Source organism: Pestalotiopsis fici (assembly GCF_000516985.1).
Source record: "Pestalotiopsis fici W106-1 unplaced genomic scaffold PFICI_Scf_3, whole genome shotgun sequence".
NCBI lineage: Eukaryota > Fungi > Ascomycota > Sordariomycetes > Amphisphaeriales > Sporocadaceae > Pestalotiopsis > Pestalotiopsis fici.
This window is the reverse complement of record NW_006917093.1, coordinates 5,740,683-5,757,447: the sequence shown is the minus strand read 5'-3', so window position 1 is coordinate 5,757,447 and position 16,765 is coordinate 5,740,683. Positions and strand designations below refer to the sequence as shown.

The window sequence follows — 16,765 nt, the reverse complement described above, 5'->3', positions numbered from 1 at the left end:
TTTTACTTTTTTTTTTTTTTTTAATACTATGGCTCATGATGCTAGCTAGTGGTTACCAGGAATGAACGAGGGCAAAGTTATTGGCTCGGCCGACAGGGCTTTCGAGCCTGCGTGATGTACACAAGGGCGCGGTAGAGATTGATCATACCATCAAACACAGATTGTTACTGAAGGAGGTTCTTACGTACAGAATACAAACGCTCTCCGTCTAGCTACCATTCAACAGTATCGATAAACTCCATGGCTACACGCCGTGCACTACACTCGAGTGTGGTCGGGTTTTTGGTCGGATATGCTTAAATTATCGGTACCCAAGTGTTTGTAAATTCGCTGTGTATCCCGTAGGAAAAGCTCGGGGAGCTAAGGATTGGCATGCCGGATCTCATCTGTACCAAGTGAACCTAAGAGAGGAACGTCATGATCCGTTGAAGAAACTCGATATACTTGCGTTGTCCAGAACAATTATTAAAGGATGTATTGCGACCGCTACATATGAGCCATGTTTACGCACAAGTTTTAACTCTCCATGTTGAAAGGTATTGATTATCGTCTCTATATCTCATCCAATCTGTACCATTTATGGGACATCGTTTGAAGACAACACTTCCAAAAATTCCAAAACGCTAATAATTGAAGTCCATACTTCAATGCAAAAAAACGCCGTGTCAACCATACTGAAGGTTCGCATAAAACCAGTTTGTGGTTTTTTTTTGTAAGTCCTCATGATATGAGAGACATCAAAGGATATCATCGCTTATTGCCGAATGCATCAAATCGATCGCTCGCTCGTGCCGTGTGCTTTATACATCATTTCCCCCCATACTACTATACCCGCTGATGGCACCCCCTGCAGTGGCAACTGAACTTCCTGTCGTCATTTTGGACAGGTCAGAAGCCTTGGCGCTCGATTTGCGCCCAAAAACATGCTGAATTGGAGCAACGGCCTTGGCCGACTCCACAGATGTGGTGCAACTCTCATCGTCGTCTCCCTCATCGTCGATATGTTCATCCTCCTCATCATTGGATGATAGATCCCCGTTTGCCGAGTATGCATACGACGGCATCTTGTGTGGCGGAGCCGTGTCGTCGTCGTCATCACTACAATCCGAGCCAGTTGTTTCAAACGAGCTTGAATTGGCCCCGAAGAAGAAAGATGGTGGAGGTAGCGGCGCCGATGGAAGACGCTCAACTTTGCCACTCAAATATACAATGTTGACTCTCGGTTGCGCAACTCCTGCCGGCGTCGGCGAGCACGTGGACAGTGCGGCAAGTCGTCCTGTCATGGACTCCGTAGTGTCTTTGGACATGGTGGTTTCTTCGCTGGAGGTCTTTGCAAATGTAGGCCGGCGATGCACCCCAGTGGGTTTGAGACGCTTGGGACGACTCGTAGCGACCACGACGACGAAGTGATCCTCAGGAGAAACACCACCAAGACCACTAGCCTCGAGATTTGTGAGTTTTGCTGACTGCTTTGAATTAGACCACGGGAAATCTGCCTGAATCTCGTCCGTCGTGTCAGTGTCCTCGGAGGCTCCATCCCGATGCTTAAAGTCCAGGTCCATCATGGATCTGTGGGATGTAAAATTGCTCAGTGGTTTGAAGGGGATGGAGGACCCGGAGCCATGACGAATTAGCTCTGGTGCCGCGGATGGCTCAGAGGAGGTGGTGTTGTAAGAAGAGTCGTTGCCGACATCTCCCGACAAATCCGTGCAGAAAGGAGCTCCAGTATAATAAATGATGGCACCGTCACGGCGTCTCTTACGCTGAGAGGGGCGGGAAACGCCGCTGTAGTTCCACCTGGAGTTCATGCCCAAGTGACTCTCTTCCGGAGGACCAGTTGATGAACCCGACTCCTCATCAATGGATGGCTGCTCATCGGATGATGATGTCTGGTGATGGGCGAACATGGGCTTGTAGTGAAACTCGTCCGAGGAACCCGATGCTTGATGACCAAACTTGGAAGGCTCGGACGTCATGGCCTCATCACCACCGGCAGGTCGGGACTTCTGTCGCTTTCGCTGATCATTTTCATTAGACCCATCAGTGTCGGGGCTCGAGCCTCCATGCTTTGAATTGCTACCACTGCTGTCACTGCTGAATCTGGTACCCTCACCGCCGCCTCTCCAACGCATCTTGCGACCATCGGGCGAGAGCTGAAACTGTTTACTCTTTTCTGCAACAGCGGAGCGGATGAATGCTGGTGTAACGTTGAACATGTGGAGCTGTGCCATACTACACAAGAGATTGAGATATACCCAACCTTCGGCATCCACCGACACATCCTGGGCCGAAAATTTCCGAGATTCGGGCGCGTGCAGCCCCAAGTGGCGGATATAGTTCATGTTTTCGGCCGGAACGGAGGGACGATCGGGATCCAAATCTTTCGGCCGAGTCGGGCGCTGATCCGGAGCCTTCGCGTCGGGTGGGGACGTCCCGTTGTCCCGTTGTCCAGAACCACCACCCGAACCGCTAGCGTCACCCGTGTCTCGAGAAGTCGTTTGGTCTTCAGCAGAGTTGGACGGAGACACATTATGCCGAGAGTGACTCTTTTGTAAACATCGAGGCAAAATATGGGCCTCGCGGCTGGCTTCTGCTGGCAGTGCAGCCGAAGTTGGACCTTTGGGGGGTTGTTGAGACTTGTCATCAGCACCAGACAGCCCTGACATGTCAACATCGTCGGTGCCAGCTGGCACAAGTGAGAGTGAGTTGTGTCTAGCGTGACCCAAGTTCTTGCCAGTAAAGATCTGCTCCAAGCGCCGCACGACTAGCTTCTTCTTCTCCTTCTCACTCAATAGTATGCTCAGGTTGGGTAGCAATCCCTCGGGAATGTCTTGCAAATAACGCTCCACCGTGTTGTCGGACTTTTGACTGGATAGCTTGCTCGGCAGTGATGGAACTGAAGACCCGACGCCTGTCGACATCGATGCATACGCTGAGTCAGTTTGGTTGGGGCGGCTGTTGGAGCCCGATGAGGATGATGCGTGTTTTGACATGACAGATTCCAGACCCTTGTTGCCTTTGGACTTGTCTTTCCGACGTGCGGGAGATGCGCCGGCACTAGATCCATCGAGGCTGGTTGTGAAGTCACGTAGAGCAGCTTCTAGTTCTCTCTTCTTTCGACTGGGCAGGCCGTGGACCTTGACCTCAAACAACTTTTCCCGGCGGAGCGAGTCTGGACCCATCTGGCGATAGCGCTTCAACTCCTCCTTCAGACGCTTATTCTCAATAGTAAGATCGTCAATGACGCTCCGGTAGTCATCGGCGCTGCTGCTGTGTGCAATGCCAGGGCGCAGGAGCCCTTGACTGTTGTCTCGCATGAACCGGTAAGCTGGACTCTGGGACGGCACCAGATTAACCTCCTCGTTCGAATCATCCGATTCCTTCTGGAAGAAGGGCGGATCCACGTCCATCGATGCCCCAGCCGTTGTGGGGTGGTTCTGGTTGGACTGCTCATACCATTGCCTCGGATCGCTAACCCCAGTTTCATGGCTCTCCCCCGAAGAATTCCGTCGCGGGGATTCCGTAACAGAGACTATTGGGATGGTTTGCTTCGTCGTTCTTGCCAATGCCTGCTGCTTCTCTAGATTTCGCTGTGAAGCTTGACGAGCCATCCGGTGATGGCGGAGGGTGATGGAATTTTCGGGTGACGTGCGCCGAGGATTTGTATAGGTTACCGGCGGAGGCGTCGAGCCTGCTGGCTTTTTACCGGCGTCGACCATGGTGGTATCATTGGAGCCTTCTTCAACAATTTCTTGGGGGGTGGATTTTGCGACGGAGTCGGTCATGAATGTCGCAAGTTGAGTTTGCTTCCTCTTCTATCAAGTGATACTCTCATGTCAGCACGTGCGCCGATGATGGTGTTTCTGGGGGTGGGTCGCCAGAGCTCAGTTGACAGGTTTGCGAAGTGGGATGGGACGGAGAATCGGATACCGGCCATACAAACAGCTTGGGCACGAATGTCGTCGTGGTAGTTTTCTGGCATGATTGGATAAGGCAACGTGCAGCACATTGTCATACGTACATTTCCGTGTACTTTCTGCTCAAGAAAAACCAAATTTGTTGATGGTGCTTGGCGTCTTTTGGTGGACCTGAGCAGAGGGGTTGTTGGTAGATCTGCAAGGGGGGGAGGTAGGGACAAGTAAGAATAAGAAAGAAAAAAAAATGGTATAATTGGTAGAGTGGGCGCTATTCGGAAGGTGTCGGCAATGGCGAGATGGACTGGTGGGGCATCAGGTTGTGGTTTTTGCGATCTTGTTGGTTGGTTTGCCGAGATGAATGTTGCGAATAACCTCAGCTGTGGTGGTGGAGGTGCTATTTGGAGGGAAGATGCAGCAAGTTGCAAGTGGAAAAGCAGTCGACAACGGTCAACAGATATGATCATGGGTATAGGTACGACACCGAAAATCCAGAATCGGTCGATTGCATCGAGATTTCTGAATTCGCGATGCCAGATTACAGTGAGTGCTGAGATGCATGGCTTCAGTTCATATTCCGCGCCTGCTGATTTTACCACCGAAGCTCAATTGCTGCTCGATCGCGGCTCGATGGCAATATTCTGAAGATCGGGACTAATAGGTGAGGATCAGGGTCCTGCATCTGCCTTTGGCCAAGACTTGGCTAATCGAGCCACGCAGGCGTAGACTGAGCGAGCGTCGAGCCAATCAGCGCTGCCCGTCAGCAGGCCCAAAGCCTGGGCCTTTCTTCCCCGGACGTGAGTCTAGAATGGGGTCGTGGTGGGGATGCGTCAAATGTAGATTCTACCAGCGTCCGCCCGATCGCACCGCGAAAACACGCCAAGGTAAAGTGTAACTGTACGCCACGGCAAGGAAACTGCTGGGACACTGACGAAACCCACCCAGACTGCCAGCCCTTTTCCCTCTTGCCATCGACGATTCATCCCCCCATTCGCCGCTCCCGTGAACCTGATTGGGCACCGTGCTCCATCCTATGTCATCACAACAGCACAACTCTACACATCCTTCTCTTTCGCCGACAAGTTGGGTAGCATTTCTTTTGTCATTTTTTTGTCTGTCTCTAGTAGATCAGGTCGATCAGGGTCCTCCAGCCCTCTTGGGGGCTTGCTCGGGTCTCAGGAACAAGCCGGGAGATGGTGATACCCCAGGACCCCTCTTCCGTCACTCGACGTCAAATCTGACTGTTGAACAAGGTGGGATCACGATCTCTGCCGAAGAAGCCTCTGGAAGCCTTACCAGAAACTTTTAAGCCGTGCCTCGACTTGGAAACCAGCCATGAATATGAATGGATGCAACGGAAAGTTATGCCTACGTACATTATCAATGATCTGCTGTGAGCCTGCATGCCTGCTAGTCCATGTACATGGCAACATGGGAGGAGAGGCATCCGAAGAACGACTTTACAGACTAATTGCTAGCACTTCCCAATACAGAAAAGAGTGGAACGAAGGTACTGTGCATTGTGAACAGCCTTTTCTGGCTTGCCTGAATCTGCTCATAGCCCTTCCATGAGAGAAAGGCTTGAGGGGCGGGAGAGGCAAGTATGAGCTGTTGTTAACAACAATCGAGGCAGCTCCGGCTCGTAGTCGACTCGGACGGTCTGTACCTTGTTTGAGCGGTTCCAGGCCTAAAGCTTACTCTGATTGGGCCTAGACTTGCCTAGCAGGCCACACTGCTACCATCCAGTACGGAATACATAACAGGAATACTATTCCCTGAGGCCTCAAAAGAGGTAAAAAGGGAGGCTCATATGTTTGGCTGCAGATTGCTTGGGAATTCGATGCGGCCTTTCCGTTTCCCAGCCTGCCTTAGTTAGCGGTTCGATGCTCTGGCTAGATGAGATCGCCCGTTCATATCGCATCGTGGAGCCTTTAGGGGTTTGCATTCATCTACATAGTAGCTCGTACAGCGATTGCGAGATTCAGATGTAGCCCAATACGTGAGTAGGGCAATCCTCTGCAGCCAATTCCGTATTCTGAATCATTAATGCTGTTCTGCTCTTGACCCTTGAGAGTCATTCATTTATTTTAGTGGCACTTGAGATCCATATCATAAAGACATTTCTACAAGCATACGGACGATTCGAATGCATAAAGTTTATGCCAGAGCACAGACGCATATTTCACTGCCCGTATACTATACATACATGCAAACTAGTGGATGCAGCCATGCTATAGCCAAAGATATACTACAACAACCCCATTAGCCACCATTGTGAAATCAAACCAAAATAGATCAAACATGATCAATAAAGGCTGCTGCTGGGATGTGGTCTTTACGGACATAAGCAATTCCTAATTCATCTTGGTCGCTGATCTCGGCTTGACATCTGTGACTGACTGGGAAGGCTACGTTGGAATAGTGGCAAAAGCCGACTCCTGACAATATCGGGTTGCAGTTGTGAACCACATGGCTTGCATGGATCCATCAGAAAAGTCGAGTGCACATTCTGAAGTTTTAGCATCCCGTGGAATGGCATTTCTGACTCGCTAACATCGGATTCTCCTCTACTTTCCCATCTGCCTATAAAACCAGCATCCCCTTCCCTCCCCGATCTCCAGGCCGTCCCGCTGTTCTCGAGATCGGGAGCTCAAAGCTGCACACTAGGACAACGAGCCACGGCCAAAACACTCCGGCTCGAAGCCCTTGCCATTCACTGCTTGACTGCATGCCACCCCTTCCCTTCAACGGATCAGTGGTGTCTGAGTGGTCGCACCGAGCGAGATTTCAGGAACCTCCACAGATCTCGCCTATCTCACCAGTCGCCTCTCAACTCGACACGACACTTGTTGTTTGGGTGCCGGAATGATTTCCCCCCACTCATTACTGCTGCCACTTTGCCACCCAACCACCATTGCGGTAGACTCCACGCCGCACAATTGGGTATTATGAAAGAAAAGCTCCGAGAGAACCAGGGGGCCGCAGGGGACGATCTCTTTGTAGTTTTCACACGTACCTGTCAAGCCGTGCAAGCCTGCCACGGGTGAAGCCGAGGACCCGGGATCTTGTCTCCGGCACGACTGTCCGAAGCCACGAGTGTGGTTCTGGTTTCTCCTATAACACGGAGTAAACCCTCCACGCAAAATGGAAATCCCGTGCTTCTGGAGCAGAGAAAATACAACAAATAGAAGGGGCCGGGTGGCAAACCCCCCTCCAATCTTTGTCGATTTCTGAATCTCGACTAATTTCCCTCAATTGACTAAGGGACAATACTGAAGTCAGCACTGGCCATCAAACTCTTGGTGCTGCTAATACTCACGATTCGGATTCCCGATAGAACTTGTGGATATCACGACGTGGCGGCTTCGTGGGCAACAGTCAAACTGGAAGCGGAGAATATTGAAAGACACGCCATTCGAATCATATACGGCTGGTCGGTTCATCCTTCGCGCTGATCTCTCTCGCTTTAGGTGCGGATACGATACTGGCCTGAAGAAAAGCCAGAGGGCGACTGTATCCTGCCGCCACTGCCAAATTTATTCAATTCTATACCCGACCGACATTGCCATGCAGCTTAATGGATTTCGAAAGCGGGGTGGCAAGTAGATCCGACTCATATGCTCGAGCTCACTTTAGAAAAAAGCTTTTCCTCTTGTCTCGTACTCTTATCCTCGTTGATCACTGATCAGCGTACGCAACCATGACAAGCATGAACTTATCATAAAGGAAGCATTTAGTATTGCATACAAGTTCGGCGATCTCACGTGCTCTGAGGTATAATTAATATCCCGGATTTCCGAAAATACCTGAGAATCATTGAACTCAATAGAAACCAATGAGAGATCAATTGCTTATGATTTTGTACGTTGCCAAGCTATGTCGAATATATTCAATCGTGACCATCAAGTTGAATATGAATCGCTAAATATTGAAGAAAAAACACGCGACACCATCCATAAGACTCGCTAATGGCCTTAACAAATGAACAACAAAAACCCATATTGAATCCAAGCAGTATCGGGGCGGTTCTGTTTCTCTTTCAGATTGAGCGTGGTGGTATTTTAAAACGTTTTTTACAAGTACATGCATGACCTCGAATCTCAACAACTATATATCACATACAACGCCAGCTACGCCTCCTGATCCATCTCCATCTTTTCCGTGTCGCGTCCAATTACAACGAATCTTGCAAGAAAATCTTGAACCGACCATGTACATTTCCATATCACAATGCGAATCATTTCAAATCATTCCTCGCCGCCGCAAACTCATGCTCCGGAGTAAACGGCAGTGACATATCGTCCACACTCAACCCTCTGCTCCACGCTGACTTTTCTGGCGTTGCCGCCTTCACCAATTTTTGTCGTTGTTCTAGGCGTGATTTGAAATCGGTGCTCTTCCCCCTTGCGACCCTTTTCTGCATCCGCTGCACCACCATCTAGTGGCCTCAAATAGATGGGCGAGTTCACATTATTTCGTTTGCCAGTGCCCAATTGGTAGTGCTCATTTCCGCCCCACCAGACAATGTCGGCACCCCAGTTGGTATCGTTGACTGTTGAGGCCTTTGCTGAAGTATCAACTGAGGTCACATTGTCCATCACAGCGGAAGCGTGCGTAGATCCGATGCTGAGACGTGCCAAACGAATTGGAACAACGGTATTCTTCTTCTCATCCCACTCAAAAAGACCTGATAAAGGCTTGATTTTGGTAGGACCGAGGGATACATGTGTCCATCGCCCATTGCCCAGACTGCCGTAGATTCCCGAGCCACACGCCCAGGTGTCGGCCGTGACCTGTCCAAGATTCCTGGCAGGTGCAACTTCCATCTTTTCCTCTTTGCCAGGCTGGCCAGCAATGCGGGTCGCGTCAACCGTGAAGAACGAGTTTGCACCGCCGGCAGCAACGGACGTCACACGAGGTCGCTGATTCGTTCCTTTGTAAATGGTAGTAAAAGGAAGGGGAATGGGTCCGTCCACGAACGGAATCTCCTTCTCCGGCTCAAATCCAAGCTGACCGGAAGAGTTATCGCCAAAAACAAAGACCTTGCCATCCTTATCTAATGCCAAAGAGTGAAAATCTCCAGTAGCAATATCAGATATTTGGAATCCCTTCAGCTGGGGAATCTCGTGGGGTTGGTCATAAGGGCCCTGCGGGCGGGTCGCCCAAGTAAGTCCTGGTATACCAAGTTGCCCGTGCGAGGGAAACTCGGTGTTGCTAGAGGCAGATGAGAATAGGCGCCCCTTGTTGGTAAGTACAAGTGCATGGTCTAGGCCCGATGAAATATCTGTCACACGTTCGCCCCAGGCCAGGTTTGGCACGTCAAGCTTGCGGTATGATGCTGTCGAAGAGTTTGACCACAGTCCAAGCCATGATGACGGCTGCTCCTTAGAGCTGCTCGATTGGTCAGTGCTGGAGACGGGCAGTGTATAGATTGAACCACCGTTGCTCAGTGCCAATATGCGGTCTCTGGAAATCGCCAGCTTGACAAGATCCTTGCCCTTGAGGGTGACGACGGGCTTTGGGTCCTTTTCTGAGAAACCTGCCCCCCACTGAACCAAATCACCCTTTTCCGTGACAGCAGCACCAAAACTGCGATCCAACTTAATATCTCGAAGTAGTTGCCCATCAAAGTATGCAATGCGTCTGGGTGTTTTAACAACAGTCTCAGGCGAGTCTGGTGCGGCCACGCGGCCGGTATTGGAGCCCCAAGCATACACACCCGGATGTTCCCAGCTCTTCCTCACTTGCAAATGCTGGCTACTGATGATATCCCTGTTGTCCTCGATCGTTTGAGGGGTCGGTCTCTGTTTTTCATAATGGATTGTCGCATGGCTAGGCTTGGCGGGTTCCGTGACAAAAGCCGGATATATAGTCACAATAAGACCAGCTCCGACGAAGGCTACCGCAGCTCCTGCGATGAACCGGCCGGCGCTACCTCCCGGTCCCCCCAAAGGCCGACCACCTCCTCCAGAGCTGGCGTGTCGCAAGGTCTGTCGTCGAAAAGCCGGCGAACGAGACACGCCACGCGAGAGGACGGGCGCCTGGCGCATTGAGAGCCTATAAGGCAACAACATGTCGAGTATGGATGCGCTTCAGGACGAAGCGATTGTTGAATGGAAAAAGAAAAATTATTGTGGCCACCGAAATAAGAAACTTAACATAATCCTGAAATCTTTCACGAAAACACACACAGCAAAGTGGTGTCTTTTGAGCTTGAAGACGTTTTTGGCAGGGTTGAGAATGGTGAGGTCATGAAAATACCTTCATCATCATTGGAAGAAGCTCTAAATCTTTAGCCCCACTTTGCGATTCCTAGAGCTTTAGCGATACCCAGGCAATTGCTGCAGGGTCTTCCGCATCGAGCTTGCTAAAATGTTGCCAGTTTGAGAACACAGAGCCCGCAGACTCCACTAAAAGAGCATTGGAAGAGCTTCATGTTCAGCGGGGGCCGGCCAAAATTGAGCTCCGGCCCGTTGCCCCTGCCTTGAGACACCTACCGCGGTGCCCCCCACTAAGGAAATATGGCCTGTGCCATTTGAGCTCCCGTGCCGATGTCGACTCTCGCGCTCTGGGCTATCGTGGCATATTCCAAGTCAGGTGGGGACCGTGAACTGCCTCCAACAACGACTTAGCTGAGCAAACAGCACTGTCCTTCAGGATGTACGAGGATTCCTGGTACAGCTTCGTCCCCGAAGTGACGCAAAAGAAGACACCTTCTATCAGCCAAAGTACTGGCCACAAAAGACGCGAATCTCTCTTGCAGCCGCTCAATGTTCGTGCTGGCCCTTAGCACCTTTAGCTGACAGCAAGGATTACGACGTTTTATATGCTAATCGGACTTTCAGGGCTCGAATCAAAATGATGCTGTAGAGCCCCTCGCAAATCTCTACGAGGAAATCGATGCTACCGAAGGACCTCCCGAAGCGACACTACTCCGTAGGGCCAAGTCCTACTCGGACTTTTACCATGTTGTGCGGGCCCAGCTTGCAAAGGACGCGAAGAAGAAACGCAAGAAGAAGAGAATCAATTATTCTCTGGAGGCACTGAACATTCAAAAACCAGAGGACGCCGTCGGCCAAAGGTATGAGGAGCCCACGGAGTCCATTGACGATCAATTGCTCGAGGCAAGTCAGCAAGAGTACCTCGTGTACCAGGACCAGCTCGCTCTGACCGACCGACACCTGGACACGCTGATTGAGGATGCAAATGGAGCGCTACAGTTGTTAGAGACATTGGCAAGCTCTTTCCGTGCTGTTGAGAACCAGACCTCGTCTTTTCAGGCTCAATGCGACGACCTATTGTCCGAGGAGAAACGGCTTCAGAAGTTGGCAGACGAGGTCGGGACCGAACTGCACTACTATGCTTACCTAGACGGCGTGACTAGGCGGCTGAATGCTCCTGGCGCAAGTCGCCTGGTAGACCATGAGAATTTTGCGGAAATTCTGACCAACACGGATGCTTGTATTCGGTTCATGGCCAAGCATGTGAGTTGTCGTTGTTACTTGTCGGGGGCACGCAAATACTGACTGTATCCAGCCAACATACCGAGATGCCGAATCCTACCTGGCCCGATACCAATCTTCGTTGACGAAAGCGCTTCATTTGGTTGAGAGCGGGTTCAGTAATCACCTCGATCGCATATCGGGCGAGATTTCCAAGCAAATCGCTTCAACCCAGTCTGAAGCTGCTCGTCATGCCCTGGCCTATGGACGTTTTGAAGAGCTAGTCCTCGAAGCTGACGGCCTAATCTCTAATGTTCAAAGGGTTATTCGCAGCGGTTTTGATCAGTCTGGAAACCCGATCGCCGAACATAATTTTGACTATTACGCCAATACGGCCGTCAACATTTTCTTCTCCTATTCTAGCATCAGAGATAGAGATCTGAAGCCAATGACACAACATGACCTGGAGACATTTCGAAAAGAGACAAAAGAAGCCAATGTAGGGATGGCGTCACGAAACTTCATCAAGCAATGTTACGAGAGGTCGTACGACGAGGCTGGTCTGTTTGCCAAGATTTTTGCCATCGACCCGCAATTCAGTATGGACACCCAGTCGGCATACGTTGCAATGAAAGGTCAGCAGAAGACTTTGGTCAACATCGCCAATGTCGCGCCTATAGCCAACACGCTCCAACCCAACCTGCAGGCTAGCGACTTGCAGACTATTTGCAACCTTCTCGGATGGATCACTAATGAATACTTGCTCCTGGACTATGATGAAGAGATCTCGCGCTATTCTCAGCACTGCCAAGAGCTTACAGCAAGACTATTGATGGAGCATTTGTGGCCTTTCGCAGACACGGCATTCGAAAACGAAATCACACAGTCCATTACCCGTCCAGCTGTCTCACCTGAAACCATCAAGATCGGCCCGGTAGTGAATGGTGTTGCCTCATCCAACGCACATCCTCTGGCCAAGAAAGCTTTGGAGCTCCTCGTCATGTATGACCAGGCTATGCCAAAAGAGCGCAGCGTAAGTATCTTTCTCGAGCTTGGTCGAAACATGAGAATGCTAATCCGAAGTAGCAAAAGTCAAGTTCCGTGGTCTTCAAGATTATCCACGAGACGATACTTGCGTTGCAGAGAATTGAAACCCGCATCAAGTCTACGAAATCTACGGATCCCGACCCCGATCCCGATCTGTTCATGATCAAGAATCTTCTCATTGTCAAGAATGAGCTTGTATCACTCGAAATTGGCGATGTTCGCTCGCAGACAACTACAAACATGCAGCACTTTGGGCAGATTTGGGATGCCCTTTCACCGCAGAACTGGATGGGTCTGTTCAGGGGCATCTTGGGTGGTTCCTTGTCCCTGGGCCTGTGGTCTTCCGCCACTGCTGCAAACAATTCTAAACCAGCCAACATCAATGATGGTGTGCAGGACGCCAGTGAAAAATTGGACGAGCTACTGCGCCAAAGTATTTATGCTTTTACGCAGCGATGGGGCGGCTTGGTGAATGCAGCAAAGAGTGGCAAGAAGGGCGCAAAGACTTCGGCACAGGTTGAGACCGAATTGAATGAAAAGCTATTGACTGCATTTGGCGGGCAGCCAGAGGTGGTTGGCAAGCTGAAGGAAGCTATTCAGATCAATGCCCAGGCACAGAAGGAGGTTGGTGGTGCAAAGCGGTGAGATGATGATGGATTAGCTCAATACCCCTTTATACACTAGCCCTTAATAATTTTGTAATCTCAAGGTTTAAATTCCAGGTGGTGTTTACAAATCGCCACCACAGGGCGATATTTTATTGTGAATACTTCAGATATGTTATCCTACGCACTGAAGCAAAACTGGTCCGAGTTGGGAGCAGTACACTATATGCAGAGTATGAACACGTGTAGTATCAAAACTCCTTCTGCATGCGGCGCGCCAAAGATACTTTGCGCCATTCTGCATTCTATATAATCTCCTGGATGAACTGGCTGAAAATGAAAAAAAGGGGGTATAGATCGGGTATCTTGAAGGAAAGCAGAGTATACACAAGTATTAATGCATTTGTTCGTCGAGAGTCATCTGGTCCTACCGCGTCTCGTCCCTCCTATCATTATGATATGTGAGCGGCCCAACAAATAATGATTCAACGTCACTCGAGATATGTTTTACATCGACAATGTCGCTAAACACAAGCATTCATTAGTATCATCAGTCAAAAGTTGTTTCAGCCGGGAATAAACTTGTGAGCGAGACTTACCAATCATATTTCTCTCCAAAACGATCCAGGTACTCCAGATGGCGACCGCCCGCTTCGCTGTCGCCAAATCGGACGAAATGCAGGGTGACCTGCTGCCTTGTGAGACGACGGCGGCCGACCTCGTCCATTAGGTACTTGACGGCATCCTCGACGTGGCAGGCACCCTCTGGGTCGTCGCCCCAGTTTCCGTCCGTGAATATGTACACGCTGACATGCTTGCGGGCAATGGGATTGATATTGAAGCCCATCTTCTTGACGGGCAGCTTGCGGATAATCTGGTGCTCGACGAGCTCCGACAGACTCTTGGCCATCATGGTCGGTTCGTGCTCGTACCGGTGCGTCTTTACAATCTTGACCAGCTTGCGGGTGGCGCGGGCGCGGTAGACGTCCTTTGGCCGCGACGCAAACGCGAGCTCGACCCGGTTTGGGTCGAGCCGCTTGGCAATGGACGAGAGGGCCTGGAAACCCTCGAGCACGATGCGCTCGTGCGGCCTCATGCTGGTCGAGTCGTCAATGAAGAAGAACTGGTCACGGTCCCGCAGATTCCGCGTGATTTGGTCAATCAAGTTCTTGACGGTCGAGTCGAGGACCTTGCTGTTCTCGGCCGCCCGGCTACCCAGCCAGCTTTTGCCACCCTCGAAAAAAGTGTTGATGCTGCGGATGCTTTTGAGACTGGTTGGCGTCGTCTCACCGTTGTCGCTACTTGTCATCCAGGTTGACCTCCGCCGGATTGAAAGACTAATGGTCGGGGTCAGTGGCTCGCTCCAAAGGATATTATTGAAGCGGTCTATCAGCACGGCGGCCTGATCTCGCTCGGACGACTTTGGGAGTAGCATGTGTTGCTGTACAATATCGAGAATCTGTGGAGTGATGAGGTCGTGTCTTTTGTCCTGACAGAATGTTTTGATGTAGCTGTGCATCTCTTCAATGACTGGGAACTTTTCTGTCCCGGCGTGAAAACAACCCTCAAAGTCCGTCTTGGAGAATCTCCTTAGTTTGGCGTGTGCAGCTTTCCGCTTGACAAGATATTCTTGAATGAGCTGGGTGCCACCGGCCACAAAAGCAGCGGCAGCACTCAATACTGCGCCGAAAGAAAAGATGTCGGCACCTGGGGTGATTAGACTGATCCCTTTGAATTTGTTGCGCACGTTTGTGCTGACTTCGGGGGCGCCTAGCGAGAAAATTAGTTTCGGGATCATTATATTCTAGGCTTGGACATCTTACTGTAGATCTGGTTACCGTACTTATTTGGGCCTTTGGCTTCGTCACTATTGCTTCTTGTCTTCCTCGCATGACTGAATAAACCAAAGTCTGCAATCTTGGGCTGGAAGTCATAGGGCGAACCCGACGAACCCTTCATCAAAAGAATATTGGCAGGCTTGATGTCTTGGTGGATACTGTCGTCTTGGTCAATAAAACGCAGGCAAGCAGGTCTTTCTCTTGGGTATGCGCTCACCCTTGGATAATACTCTTCATGTGACTGTCGACGCTCATCAATTGATGTATCCTGTCGAGACCCTGTAGTGACATGATGAGACTTTTCCAAAAGACCCGGGTGTCTTCAGCCGTCATTGGTGGAGGCGTTTCCTGGAAAAACGCCTTCAAGTCGCCTCCGTCGGCAAAGTCCAGGATAATGAAACCATGGCCATCTTTGCGGAAAGAGCCGTAGAAGGTGATTAGATTCTCGGATGGACTTTGACGGAGCATCGTCAGAGCATCGACTTCTGTCTGGTAACGCTCCTCGGCATACTTGAGCTCATATTCTTTGAGGGCAAGATATCCTCCCTTTGACTCGGAGCCCTACTGCCTTGTCAGCAATTCAGGAACACGTACTTGGGCTGATATGGAAATCGAAACCCACCAAGCCATTATAGTCGTCATTGATCTTGATTTTATGAACAAGAGACTCGCCGCGCTTAAAGATGGTCTCAAGTGACTCGATGGGGAGAATACAATCACTTTCCAATTGGGTCTTATAGAGCCTAGTCTTTTCAAAGTGATATGGGAAGAAAATCCATTGTTCCGTTTGGAGATTCTCAAAGTCACCCAAAGCGCCACGGTTGTGGATATGCCAATTCCTTGGAGGGTCGACCAAGGGCCATCGGTGATCGTCCAGGGCATCGGTCAGAACTAGACCTAGAAAACGTCGTGTGGTGCCGGTCCAAACGAGGGCAGAAAAGATGCGCAGGTAGGCCGATTGGATGCTCGGCGCATCAAATGGCAGCGGCTTGTCATAGGATCGAAGCACCGCGTTGATCTTTGTGATACTCCAGTACTTTGTCAACTCGGAATATGGAATGTAGGTAAGGGAATTTTCGCGTAGATCCTGGCCAATGTATCTTGCTCGTGTTGTTTCCACCCATTGGGCGAAGTCGTCCCCTGGACGCGCATCCACGTTCTCTGCCATTGAGACGGAACTCGGTATCGCTTGTGAGTGGTGGCTTTGGCGCCAATGGCGCTGCTAGCTTGTAGCTATACGGATCCGCAAGAGGCAATGAAGAGGCAATTCGATTACCGCACACGAGTATGAAAATTATAGTGTATCATTCGTTATGTAAGAGCAGAGCAGAATCGGCAGAGAGAACAACAAGGCTTCGAGTATTAAAAAAAAAAGTGAAAACAAAGAATTTCCCCAAGGCTGAAAGATATATATCGCTTCTGAAGCAAATCTGCAACGGCCTTGCGGCTGGCACGATGGGGGCCGAAAACAGAAATGGCAGTATTGGAGAGATAGCCAGGCATTGTAGGTAGGTAGGTATGCCACCATGCCTATTTCCAGCGCGCTGGAGGCTGTGCAAGTGCAGCTTAGTCTCGCTAGAGGTACGACCCTGGGACGGCAGTGTGCTGAAAACAGACTGGTTTGTGAGGCGCTCCGCCTGGCTACACCTATGTAGGTACCCTTGTCGCCAATAGAAGGACTTCGTTCTGCAGCTGACCTTTTCTAACAGAGGGGAAGACCTGCGAAGGATTCTCTACCCAGAGAAGTGGATGGAATGGTGTGCTGACGATATCTACTACAAAGGCAGAATAAACCCTGCAGATGCCACCGATGTTATTTTACGCGAGATCATTGAATCCTACGTGCAACATTGAGAAAATAACGCCTCCAGCAGTGTCATATGCAAGGCTCAATATGCAAAGAGCTGGATACTTGACAC

General features: G+C 50.4%; 4 protein-coding genes across 4 annotated transcripts; 1 reads left to right on the top strand and 3 right to left on the bottom strand.

Moving 5' to 3' along the window:
* Positions 1-800: 800 nt before the first annotated feature.
* PFICI_05858 (uncharacterized protein) lies at positions 801-3,785 on the bottom strand (the record flags this gene model as incomplete). The annotated part of the gene is made up of 1 exon (XM_007834439.1): positions 801-3,785. One exon carries the CDS (start codon positions 3,783-3,785, stop codon positions 801-803), a length of 2,985 nt encoding a protein of 994 aa, XP_007832630.1.
* Positions 3,786-8,182: 4,397 nt separating this feature from the next.
* Positions 8,183-9,964, bottom strand: PFICI_05857 (uncharacterized protein; the record flags this gene model as incomplete). Its single annotated transcript, XM_007834438.1, has 1 exon — positions 8,183-9,964. One exon carries the CDS (start codon positions 9,962-9,964, stop codon positions 8,183-8,185), a length of 1,782 nt encoding a protein of 593 aa, XP_007832629.1.
* A 608-nt stretch (positions 9,965-10,572) lies between these two features.
* On the top strand, positions 10,573-13,048 carry PFICI_05856 (uncharacterized protein; the record flags this gene model as incomplete). The annotated part of the gene is made up of 4 exons (XM_007834437.1): positions 10,573-10,686; positions 10,760-11,398; positions 11,451-12,389; positions 12,443-13,048. 4 exons carry the CDS (start codon positions 10,573-10,575, stop codon positions 13,046-13,048), a joined length of 2,298 nt encoding a protein of 765 aa, XP_007832628.1.
* Positions 13,049-13,435: 387 nt separating this feature from the next.
* PFICI_05855 (uncharacterized protein) lies at positions 13,436-16,014 on the bottom strand (the record flags this gene model as incomplete). Its single annotated transcript, XM_007834436.1, has 5 exons — positions 13,436-13,532; positions 13,608-14,778; positions 14,832-15,004; positions 15,064-15,407; positions 15,469-16,014. The coding sequence occupies 5 exons, from the start codon at positions 16,012-16,014 to the stop codon at positions 13,436-13,438; spliced, it is 2,331 nt and encodes a 776-aa protein (XP_007832627.1).
* Between the last annotated feature and the right edge of the window lie 751 nt (positions 16,015-16,765).